The 11,047-nt window shown below is 42.1% G+C and overlaps 4 protein-coding genes across 7 annotated transcripts; 2 read left to right on the forward strand and 2 right to left on the reverse strand.

The window, feature by feature from the left end:
* The first annotated feature begins 96 nt into the window (after positions 1-96).
* Mnn1 (Menin 1) lies at positions 97-7,382 on the forward strand. Of its 3 annotated transcripts, none has more exons than NM_001042877.2 (5): positions 97-952; positions 1,020-1,470; positions 1,660-2,121; positions 2,189-2,994; positions 4,762-7,382. In NM_001042877.2, exons 2-5 carry the CDS (start codon positions 1,203-1,205, stop codon positions 5,515-5,517), a joined length of 2,292 nt encoding a protein of 763 aa, NP_001036342.1. In that variant the 5' UTR covers positions 97-952; positions 1,020-1,202; the 3' UTR covers positions 5,518-7,382. The 3 variants fall into 3 exon arrangements, with proteins under 3 accessions (NP_001036342.1, NP_523498.2, NP_723252.2); NM_078774.4 differs by having other exon boundaries at positions 4,762-6,461; NM_164739.3 differs by lacking the exon at positions 4,762-7,382 and having other exon boundaries at positions 97-332; positions 1,144-1,470; positions 2,189-3,090.
* Mst27D (Male specific transcript 27D) lies at positions 3,010-4,647 on the reverse strand. Of its 2 annotated transcripts, none has more exons than NM_001298776.1 (2): positions 4,628-4,647; positions 3,010-4,563 (listed from the first exon to the last, which is right to left on the reverse strand). In NM_001298776.1, the coding sequence occupies exon 2, from the start codon at positions 4,503-4,505 to the stop codon at positions 3,231-3,233; it is 1,275 nt and encodes a 424-aa protein (NP_001285705.1). In that variant the 5' UTR covers positions 4,506-4,563; positions 4,628-4,647; the 3' UTR covers positions 3,010-3,230. The 2 variants fall into 2 exon arrangements, with proteins under 2 accessions (NP_001285705.1, NP_723253.2); NM_164740.2 differs by having other exon boundaries at positions 3,114-4,563.
* Positions 7,383-7,781: 399 nt separating the features above from the next.
* On the forward strand, positions 7,782-8,263 carry Sem1 (Suppressor of exocyst mutations 1). The gene is made up of 2 exons (NM_144298.4): positions 7,782-7,993; positions 8,049-8,263. The coding sequence occupies exons 1-2, from the start codon at positions 7,882-7,884 to the stop codon at positions 8,174-8,176; spliced, it is 240 nt and encodes a 79-aa protein (NP_652555.1). The 5' UTR covers positions 7,782-7,881; the 3' UTR covers positions 8,177-8,263.
* Nuf2 lies at positions 8,227-9,633 on the reverse strand. Its single transcript, NM_135252.4, has 3 exons — positions 9,261-9,633; positions 8,828-9,200; positions 8,227-8,770 (listed from the first exon to the last, which is right to left on the reverse strand). The coding sequence occupies exons 1-3, from the start codon at positions 9,559-9,561 to the stop codon at positions 8,257-8,259; spliced, it is 1,188 nt and encodes a 395-aa protein (NP_609096.2). The 5' UTR covers positions 9,562-9,633; the 3' UTR covers positions 8,227-8,256.
* Between the last annotated feature and the right edge of the window lie 1,414 nt (positions 9,634-11,047).

The following is an 11,047-nucleotide window of genomic DNA, read 5'->3' on the forward strand; positions in this document are numbered from 1 at the left end:
ACAATTCAAAAAACCCGCCAAACTAGATTTAACTTTTCGAAAATACCAAACCTAGCTGCATGCAGCCAAGTGCGATGCTTTGCAACACTGCCAGCCATTTCGGCACGTGCTGGGTGTGGACACACTGGCACGCAGCGAAGTAAACACAACGCAATATTTCGTCGGAATTTCACCTGGTTTTCACCTGGTCTGTCGCGCAATAAAACCGCCCAATTGGTGCCGAAATTACGGCACAGATAATGCGCGAATCAATTGGCATACGGCGCGATGAGATAATCGGTCGATTCGGGCGGCAAAAAGCAACTGCGTGTCAAGTGGAAAATCAGTGAACGGTGGGTGGAGGGTTGACGAGAGAAAAAAAAACAAGAAAACAAAAACAAAACGCGCAGCCGAAAATCGGCAACAACAAAAGCGAGTGAGAGAAATGTGCGAGAAATTCACCTGTCCCCGTGGGCCGATTAATTGATGACGTGGAATCGGACGAAGGACGCAGGGCCACAGGATATATACATATTTTCCAGTGCACATGCACATGCATGCTGCACACGCACACACACATGCAAACACACACAGTAGCGCCCATGCAGAAAACCAGTTGTTTGGCCGTTGCTGTTGTTGTTGCTGTTACTGCTGCTGCTGCAAATGAGAAGTGCAAGTGAAGCAGCAACAAAAATCCTGCTCTTAAAGTACAAAGCGAAGAAAAGGAGAAAATAAATAAGCGGAAAAGGGCCGAGAAGAAGGTGCGACAACGACAAAAAGTTGTTTGTCAACTTGTTGCCAATGTTGCAGCCACAAAGTGGCTGGCTGTACAAACAGCAGCAACAAAAACGCAGCATTTGGCATCGGGCAAGTCCAGGCGAAAGTACCAGGCCCACGGCAGGATAATAAGGAGCTCCCAAAAGCGAAACACGGCACGAACAGGTGGAAAAGGCCAGGATATCCTGTCACTCGGGTGAGTTTGTTCACTCGAACGGTTCCTTCAATTTTTTTTTTAACACATTACCTTATTTTCCCCGCAGCTCCAAATCAGGAAACATCATTAAAGCTTAATGATTACTCTTTTGGGCGATTAGAAAAGATTTAAAAGGAAATAGATCACAAGTATACAAAGGAGTGTACACGAATTTGATATTCTATTTGCAGTGAAGGGGCAATTATTCCATTAAATCATTTGGCAATCAGAAGAACCCCTGCCTGCAACCATGTCCACGATTACCAGAAGCGCTAGCGCAAGTCCTATGGCGCTGAACGGCGTCATCGATGCCAGCCTGTTCCCCCTAAAGTCCACGGCCGATGTTATCAATCTGTTCCGTCGCGCTCTAACCTCTGGAATCGAGCCTGATCTCACCCTGCTCTCCATTGTCGTTGGATACATCGAGCTGTCTTTGACGACGGGAGAGGCTGCTGCGCAGGCCGCTCAAGCCGCCGCGGCCGCAGTCGCAGCAGGTGACATTAGTCAGGCGACGACAGGTGTGTACTGCACGCCGTTTATCACTTCATTTTACCTTTTACCGCTCGCATTCACCGTTAACCAATTAGCAAAGGGTGACCAGTTAAAACGGAAGCGATTGCATACAAATTGGAAAAGTTTCTGCCTCCTCTTTGCTGGTTTACTTCAGAATTAAAAACTATTAGCAACTTGTTCACTTATAATTGCAGGTGGAAATGACATCATCATGGGCAACAGCGTCCCGTTTCCAGTTGTTACCCACGAACTGATCGCCGGGCTGTATAAGAAGTTCCAGACGATCCTGTCGGTGGTCGAGAAGCCCAAGCCCCACCGCCAAGCCACCCGCGAGGTGATCAAGAAGGTGTCGGATGTGATCTGGAACTCGCTGATCCGCAGCAGCTACAAGGATCGGGCTCACTTGCAAAACCTCTACAGCTATCTGTCCGGCAACAAGTTGGACTGCTTCGGCGTTGCTCTGGCTGTGGTGGCGGGTTGCCAGTTGCTTGGCTACAAGGACGTGCGACTGGCCATCTCCGAGGATCATGCCTGGGTGGTATTTGGCCAAAAGCGCGTGGAAACAATCGAAGTGACATGGCACGGCAAAGGAAGCGAGGATAAGCGGGGGCAGGATATTCGTCCCGGGATCGAATCCGGATCCTGGCTCTACTTGGGTAAGCTTGAATCTGTGCGGGCGTGCCACTTGCTTGCATTGTCTAACATACCTTTCCTTTCATTTAGGTGGCCTGGCGGTGGTTTGCGAGCGTGGCATGGAAGTGGCGGCCATCTGTGCCGCTCTGAATATTTCATTGACCTCGAACAGTGACTGCGTGGAGGTGGCAGAGCTTCAACAGCAGTTGCTGTGGCTACTCTACGATTTGGGCCACCTCAAACGCTATCCGATGGCCCTGGGCACCCTAGGCGAGCTGGAGGAGATTCATCGCACGCATCCCAGCATCAGTTGCGAGCAGTTATATCGCGAGGCTATAGAGTCGGCGAGGACCCACTATCGGAACCATCACGTATATCCGTATACCTACCAGGGGAACTACTACAATCGATTGCTCAAATACCGCGACGCCTTTGCCGCATGGGCAAATGCGGCGGACGTTATTCGTTTGTATACGTATCAGTGTCGTGATGACGAGGAGATCTACAAGGAGCTATTGGACATTGCCAACGAGCTCATACCGTACGTGATGAAAACAGAAAGTTCTGGTCATTCGGCGAGAAGTATTCTACGAGATTCTGAGGTTTTCGCCAATTTGCTGCGATTCTACGACGGCATCTGCCAATGGGAGGAGGATAGCTTGACTCCCATTCTACACATTGGTTGGGCCAAACCACTGGTGAATAATATCACCAAGTTCGATTACGACATTAGGTCCCAGGTGGTCATCAAGTTGCCCGAGGATCTGGAGGCGGAGCAGGCGAAGGCGGAACTGGCGAGGGCGGAACAGGAAGCAAAGGAAGCTAAGGAGTCGAAGGAAGCTGCAGGATCAGAGGCAATGGAAGGCAATAACAATAGGATGGCCACAAAGGAGGAGGTAAGCATACTCATTACTTCACATTATAAATTTTATTTAACACTTCAGTCCAGTTGAAAATAGAAAATATATAATTCTTGAAATTCATTTGGAACGAAATTTTGCAGACATTTTTTTTTCATAAGGTGTTATGTATGAAAATCAAAATCGTATCCGATGGAGTAATTCTTCTTTAGATGCCTACATTCACGTAGTTTGTATATTCCGTGGATTCTAAATTGGACGCAACATTTGCATCAAACCTTTAGGCTCTTTCTGACCTTAGTTTGCGAACACCTAGTATTTGATTTTTGATTTTTTATTTGAGTTGGCGTCAACTTAACGTCTTCCTGACGAGAAAATTCCGTGCAAGACTTGAATTCTTCTTTCTTGGTTAATTCATCTTCATCAATAAGTGTATCCGCTTTACGCGGATGCACTCTTGCCGTTTGTGCTTGGTTCAATAGCAATTTTCTTAATTTTAGAACAGCTTTTTCTGGATTTAAATCGTGTTTGTTTAATATTGACTCCACGCGTGACAACTTGTTGGTCAGCTTTTCCTTATCAATCTGTAAGTTTTGTAGCTGTAATTCTAGTTTGTCGATCAAATTAAGATTGGATCGCAGATCACTCGTTTCCTGCTCATACTTTTCGCATACAGTGTTTAGTTGCTCGTTTTCTGGATTTGGTCTTGGAATTTCCGAGATTTTTGACGTTGCGTCTGTGCCAGTCTTCTCATCATTCTTACTGCTATTGAGCTTTTTCACAAACTGATCTTGCAAATAACGTTTTTGGGCTTTAAGTTCCAACTCATCTTCGCTATCCGATGGCAGAGAAACGTGCTTGCTCTCGGCAAGGAATTGTGAGGACTTTTTGATATTCTTTGTCTGCTGTGGTTCTGGATTCGCCTGTTCGGTTGGCTTCTCCCTACGAATACTCTTAAAGATGCCCGGTCTGAATGATAGAGCATCGAGGCTGTTTTGCCTCTCGAATCGGACGGGCTTTTTTGCATAATTAAAGACCATCGACTGGCATTTATGCACTGAACAGGTGCTGCCAGTTGAGATGGAGGCTACCTTATAACTATTGTCTAAACCGATTGGCGAGCCTTTTCTCACCTTTCTGGCATCGTATTCGTTCCCCTTGTCGTTTGCTTCATAGAACTTGTATATCCAATTGCAGAAGACCACTTGATTGTGTCCCAGAGTTAACTCATGCACTGGCATATAAACGGTTACTCTTAGTTTTTGAAAGCAATTGTTTAGTAACCGGAAATTTAACTGAAAGTCGCTGATGTCGTTCGTATAAAACTTGACCTTATGAATTTGTATCGAATTGGGAAAGAGTCTGTGCATCAGTTGGCAATATACTGCTCCTGTTTTCAGATCCTCAAAGCCTCGCAATTCGCAATCCAGTTTGCTGTTGATAAACATCAGCAGCGTCTTGACCGAGACTACATCGTATTTGCTCGCTGTTACCCTCTTCACCATGTTGGTCCATGGACTAGTGTCCTTCGTTGCGGAAAGTGCCATGGTACTTTATGTAAGTCTGTTGACTCCAGTTATATTAACTTGGGTAAGGAGTACAGGTCTTAAAAGGAAACAAAAATTTTAATTTATAGTTAAGTCTACTTTTAAAGTTCAGCTATTCTTACCGATTCTGTGTTGACTGAGGTACATTCTAAATGGAATTCCCCGAAGAAAGAAAACAGGGTCACAGCCTACTACGATTGTGGGTTTCGTGCTCGTTACAAGTTATTCATATTATTATTATTATTATATTTGCCAGAAATCCAAGAACTCGGAGCTGCCGACTACCTTGGCCGATTTAACTGCTGCCTGTGGCGAGAAGATTCTCAATCCGGATTTCCTGCTCCAGGGCGGCGGTCAGCCGTTCGCCGATCAGAAGCAACAGCCTTCTGGCGGCGAATCCGATAATCCAGAACTCCACAACAACAACAATAACAGCAACAGCAATAACAACAACAACAACCACAATGCGGACAAAAAGGAGGCCGCAGCGACCACAACTAACGCAACAACCACAAGCAATGGCAGCGGCACCTCTGTCCAGTTGCCCGTTTCTAGTGAGGCCAACAATGCTGGCCAAGCACAATCCCAAGTTCAAATAAATGACCAACTGGGAAAACCACAGCACAAAGAAGCTAAAAAAGAGGAGACAAGCGACGACTACGATCCCTTCGAGATAATGCTCAAGCGGCCAGTCATCACCTTGTACAGCCAAAAAATGAAGGGCCTGAAGGATTTGCTGCTGGCCGAAAAGCTGAACACCCACGCTATTTCCCTCCAAGTCACCGCCCAGTCGGTGGCCTCTCGAAAGGTTCGCGGTGTGGAGAAACATTCGGCCACAATTTCAGCCACCATCACTGCAATCTCTTCCAGTTCCGGCGACAGTGTCCTGAGCGGAGTCGGTGGCGGAGGTGGCAGTGGGTCGGCAGTCACCGGTGGAGCGTCCTTGGCATCATCGTCCCTAGGAGGAGATTCTATAGCCGCATCACGCCCAAAAAGAACGCGTCGCGAGTAATTCTCATTGTTGTATATTACGTATTGGAAAACTCTTATTAATCGTATGTGCAAGCTAAGGTGGTTCGATTTTTTTTTGTGCTAATATAAAGTAGAGTAAACTGTATAGTTTTTCAGCAAATTTCGTTAAAAACACTAGAGCCACGCTGGAAATCTGTCCCCTGAGCACAATGAAGTCAAAATGCACTTCAATAACTTATATTTTTAAATATACTACTACTTTTACAAATTTAAATTGTCTCGAAATTGAAAATTGCATCTTATAACTATTTCATCAGCAGAAAATTCGAACCACCTAAGTAACCATGCATATATTATATAAGCTATCATATTTTTGATGTTCGATGTGTATTTATGTAGTTCGTAAGCGTGAGACGAAACAGAAATTAAGCCGTTATAGAACGCCTAGCGTTTTAAAAAGAAATTTAAAATGTGAAACACATAACACACAGACATGTCCCAGCAAACAAACAAACAAGCACACGAAACGCTAAGCTATGCTAAGTATTTATGATGTATTTTTAGCTGTTATACTTTATCCCCTATGTATTTATTGCTACAACTATGTGTTTTCCCCTCAAGCAAGCTTAAAATCTTTTTTTTTTATTGTGTTTAAGCGTAACTTAATTGGTGCTTTTCTTCGAAAACGAATGAGAAATATAGGTTCTGTGTTTGATTTGATCACACCTTGAGGCAAAAATCTTGAAAAATGTTTTTTGAACAATAACCGAATTGAAGTCCAAATGGATAGACGGACTGCTCGTATTTATGTATTTACTTTAAAGCATTTTATTGAGGCTAAGCTGATTAATTTAACTCTATTTACATATATATCCTCTAATATTTAAGAACGCAAATCCTTGTTACGAACTGTTGACTTGAAGCAACAAAACAGTTGGCAAAACCGAATGCTAAACAAATGAATACATATTTAACACTTCCTCTATATGTGATACAACACTTTTTCTAGAAAAGCTTTCATATTATCTTATAAACTAAATAGAATTAACCACTCTCCACACACTGTAAACGATCACCACTACTTAAGTGGGCTGGCAGCAGCAGGACAGGCTCTTGTTCAGGGATAATCCAGATGAATGAATGTATGTCCCGATCCCACGGATATGTGTCCCATCCAACTTGTCGCCCCATTTAGCTACAGCAATTACGGAAAATCGGAGCTTGTAACAAATTGTTAAACGATGATAATAATTGCATTGAATTTAATTTGATTTGTGCGTAGAGCATCTGTGATGAATAATAATGTTTAAAAAATGACGGAGAAGGAGCGAAGTGGAGAGCCCAAAACCACACACAATACTGATCAACAATATTACTAATCAAATATAAGGTGTTTTATTCCTCGTATATAACATTAGCAGACTAAATGTAAACACAAACGAAATCAAACAAACTATTTAATTATGTAGATTTGCAGACCGCAACAACTAAATGTTAAATGTTGAACTAGAGTTAAAATTGTGAACTCTAGAAACCGAAACTAACGATGCAACAAAGGAGTATATATTTTGGCATACAAAATTTTTACCATTAAGTCAACTAAATGGAAGAATACAAATTGTGAAATATGTTTTATTTTTACTACATTTCGGACAGCACGAAAACCAGCCCAAAAATAGACAAAACTTAAAGTTCGCTATGCAATAAATCAAAAGGCAGCAATTCAAGAACGGAAACAATATGAAAAACTATACGCATATAACATATATATTTATTAATGTTAACATATGGTACATTTTTGATCTAATTGTTTAAAATAGCCAACCAGCAGCAACAGTTAAATTAAATGTAGCTTAAAACCCAAATGCTCAATAATCCCTTTAGCTTGAAAACTAAATAGCCAGCCGTAAAAATGTTATACAAATCATTAAATGCATATAAAGCCAATTTTAAAGTCTACAACAAACCTGAGAAACTTGAGATCTTAAATGAACTTCATTTTTAAAGTGCTTCAACTTTTTCGGGATTGTAATAGCTTGCGTTTGAATTCAACTCACAATTTAGTCGGGTGAAAAGCCTAATTACTTAATTCTTTTACTAGAAAAGGAGAAATATATTAGAATTATTAACGGCTGTGTCAAGTTGCCAAATATCTGCCAACATTTGTTTGTAATATTCTTAATTAATTCTTTAGCCTTTTTTTCTAGCTATAAAGTTAGATTTGACATCACTGTCGGGTGCCAACGGTATTTTGAAAGTATTTTTTCCTGTTCACTTGGGTATATTTCGACGGTACAGCTGCGGTCACACAATTAAAAGTGACTGGCATCATTTAGCAACAAAAAACGCGAATAGCGTCAAAAACATTGTTTTATCGCCGTTGGAATTAATAAAAGCACACAAAATGTCTGCCCCAGATAAGGAAAAGGAGAAAGAGAAGGAGGAGACCAACAACAAGAGCGAAGACTTGGGTCTCCTGGAGGAGGACGACGAGTTCGAAGAGTTTCCCGCCGAAGGTTGGACGCAATAATGTGGTGGTACATCGGCAGTTTCTAATCACTTTCATTGTAGATTTCCGCGTTGGCGACGACGAGGAAGAGCTAAATGTGTGGGAGGACAACTGGGACGACGACAACGTGGAGGACGACTTCAGCCAGCAGTTGAAGGCCCATTTGGAGAGCAAGAAAATGGAAACGTAAACCGGCACCGACCCCTTTGTTCAGTCCTAACCATAAAAACGAGCTGAGCTGTTTTGCATTAATAGAATAAAATCAGTATATTAAGTGGAATTCATCTGCCAGTTTTGTCCGAGAACCTCATGGATTTGCTCATTTAATATGGCATATAGCTGATCTTGCTCCAAATTTTGCTGGTCTAGCTCGATCAAGTGATTATTCAGATCCTCCAGACGTTTCTTGCGATCCTCAACATCGACCTGCAGCTTTTTGAGTTCATTTTGCACCTTGTGATTCTCGGCATCGTTTTCCTGGTTTCTTTCCTCGTACCGATGTGCACAAAGAGCGAGTTCCTGCTTCTTGGCCTCTGCATCCTGAAGGAGCTTCTGATAATTAACTTTACAGGTGGGCAACTGCTTTTCCACTGCCTCCAGCTGCTTGAAGCTCTCTTTGTAATCATCCACCTTGCACAGCGAAAGCACAGCCGTGGCCTTCTCCAAAGCGGTGGCTATATGTTGACTGTTTTCGATCATCCGGCGATGTTCATTCGTCACCTGTTTTTTACTGGCCAGCTCCGTCTTGCAGCTCTCGACATGCGACGATGCGCTCTTAATTTTCCTACAATGTTTGACATTAAAATAAGCACAGAATCTAGGCTTGCCCGACAGCACTTACTCTCGCAGCTCTGTCACTTGACTGTCCTCCACCACTAGCTGTTCCCAGTGACCGATGCGTTTGTCCAGCTCACCCTGCTGCTGCTCAATGAGTTCCAGAGTGTTTTCATGCTCGCTACAGGACTTCTTCAAAGGTAGAAGCTTTGCTTGAGTATCCTGCAAATCTTTCTTGAGTTTGTTTATGGCCACTTCGCAATCCTTCGTCTTCTGGCTGCATTGCTCCAGCTGTTGACTTTTGGCCTTCACCTCGGCGGTCAGCGAATCCTTTAGCTTAATGGCCTCCTCTACAGGTCCCAGCACCTTCTTTTTGAACACCTTGTAGTAGGCCAGATGGTTGAAAAGGTAGCTCAGCGTGGCGAGCGTTTTTTTAACAGCTAATAGCCAAAGAATTGTTTAATAATAATTGCTTATTGTAAGACCGGCTGCCGGCTCACCTGGTTTAATTATGTCCATATAGGTGTACGTCTTGTTGGGAAAGCTGATCTGGACGATGCGCTCCACTTGGCGGCACACTCGGATAAGAAAGACGCGCGCCTCCCGCGACGAGTGACCGAGTTCGGTGCCAATCTTATAGGGCGGCTCCAGGCGAAAGCCGAAACTCCGCAGATAGTGCACCATGATCTTGGTGACAATGGGCTCGGTGGGATTGGCCAAGTCGCTTTGGCAGATATTGATGTCGGGCATCAGGCAGTTGCCCTGGTCCATTACCCTTTCAATTTCGACTGATAACGCCATTCAATCCAGAGTTTTAATTTTTAATGGCAGTTTTTGAATGGAACGCCGCTAAGGGATCAGATTGATGTGACCAAAGCTTGCTAGCCCCAAAAAACCACTAAAATACTAACTCAGAATTTATGTGGTTTTCACACCTATAGTCCTACAGCAGATTCTCGGGTTTTTTTATCCGGTTTTCTTTCCCGGCAGCTAGAAAATACTGCATTTGTTCAGCGCAAACTTAAAAAGTAACGGAAAATCTGGCTAAAGTTACTAAGTTACATTTTTTATTGGTGAGTGAAAACTCTGGCTTCCTCCAGCGCTGCAAAAGATGATGCTAAAAATCTGATATGCCCGTACGGGGTTTTCTCCAAAACTTGGCCAAAAAAGGTGGCACAGCGAAAATAAAGACTGTTTTGTACTGCTAATAAACATACCTAACTATCCCTATCACTAGTTTTTTGATTTTCCAAAAATAAAATTTTTACAAAATTTCGCATTTTTGATAAGGGGTACCCTCATCAAAATTTGCAAAAAATTGAAGCCTCTTGGATCTTTCAGGTTTCAACACATATGGATAGGGAATTAAGTTACGAACTCAACGAGATATGACATTCCAGTTTTGGACAACTATTCTTATTGCTATTGCAAAAAACTCGTTATTTTTGTAACCAAAAAGGAACGAAAAGAAATTTTGCCAAAAATCGTATATTTCCAATCGCTGATTTCTCCATAACTTGGCCAAAAAAGGTGGTACAGTGAAAATAAATACTGTTTTGTACTGCTAATAAACATACCTAACTATCCCTATCACTAGTTTTTTGATTTTCCAAAAATAAAATTTTTACAAAATTTCGCATTTTTGATAAGGGGTACCCTCATCAAAATTTGCAAAAAATTGAAGCCTCTTGGATCTTTCAGGTTTCAACACATATGGATAGGGAATTAAGTTACGAATTCAACGAGATATGACATTCCAGTTTTGGACAACTATTCTTATTGCTATTGCAAAAAAACTCGTTATTTTTGTAACCAAAAAGGAACGAAAAGAAATTTTGTCAAAAATCGTATATTTCCAATCGCTGATTTCTCCATAACTTGGCCAAAAAAGGTGGTACAGTGAAAATAAATACTGTTTTGTACTGCTAATAAACATACCTAACTATCCCTATCACTAGTTTTTTGATTTTCCAAAAATAAAATTTTTACAAAATTTCGCATTTTTGATAAGGGGTACCCTCATCAAAATTTGCAAAAAATTGAAGCCTCTTGGATCTTTCAGGTTTCAACACATATGGATAGGGAATTAAGTTACGAATTCAACGAGATATGACATTCCAGTTTTGGACAACTATTCTTATTGCTATTGCAAAAAAACTCGTTATTTTTGTAACCAAAAAGGAACGAAAAGAAATTTTGTCAAAAATCGTATATTTCCAATCGCTGATTTCTCCATAACTTGGCCAAAAAGGTGGCACAGCGAAAATAAAGACTGTTTTGTACTGCT

The sequence above is a fragment of the Drosophila melanogaster genome, chromosome 2L (assembly GCF_000001215.4).
Source record: "Drosophila melanogaster chromosome 2L".
NCBI classification, from domain to species: Eukaryota; Metazoa; Arthropoda; class Insecta; order Diptera; family Drosophilidae; genus Drosophila; species Drosophila melanogaster.

Excerpts from the sequence above, each read along its gene's own strand:
- Mnn1 (NM_001042877.2), top strand. The coding sequence starts at position 1,203 with ATGTCCACGATTACCAGAAGCGCTAGCGCAAGTCCTATGGCGCTGAAC. Across the intron at positions 1,471-1,659 it reads CATTAGTCAGGCGACGACAG|GTGGAAATGACATCATCATG; the intron begins GTGTGTACTGCA and ends TTATAATTGCAG. Across the intron at positions 2,122-2,188 it reads CGGATCCTGGCTCTACTTGG|GTGGCCTGGCGGTGGTTTGC; the intron begins GTAAGCTTGAAT and ends CCTTTCATTTAG.
- Mst27D (NM_001298776.1), bottom strand. The coding sequence starts at position 4,505 with ATGGCACTTTCCGCAACGAAGGACACTAGTCCATGGACCAACATGGTG.
- Sem1 (NM_144298.4), top strand. The coding sequence starts at position 7,882 with ATGTCTGCCCCAGATAAGGAAAAGGAGAAAGAGAAGGAGGAGACCAAC. Across the intron at positions 7,994-8,048 it reads CGAAGAGTTTCCCGCCGAAG|ATTTCCGCGTTGGCGACGAC; the intron begins GTTGGACGCAAT and ends CTTTCATTGTAG.
- Nuf2 (NM_135252.4), bottom strand. The coding sequence starts at position 9,561 with ATGGCGTTATCAGTCGAAATTGAAAGGGTAATGGACCAGGGCAACTGC. Across the intron at positions 9,201-9,260 it reads TATGGACATAATTAAACCAG|CTGTTAAAAAAACGCTCGCC; the intron begins GTGAGCCGGCAG and ends TTTGGCTATTAG. Across the intron at positions 8,771-8,827 it reads CAAGTGACAGAGCTGCGAGA|GAAAATTAAGAGCGCATCGT; the intron begins GTAAGTGCTGTC and ends CAAACATTGTAG.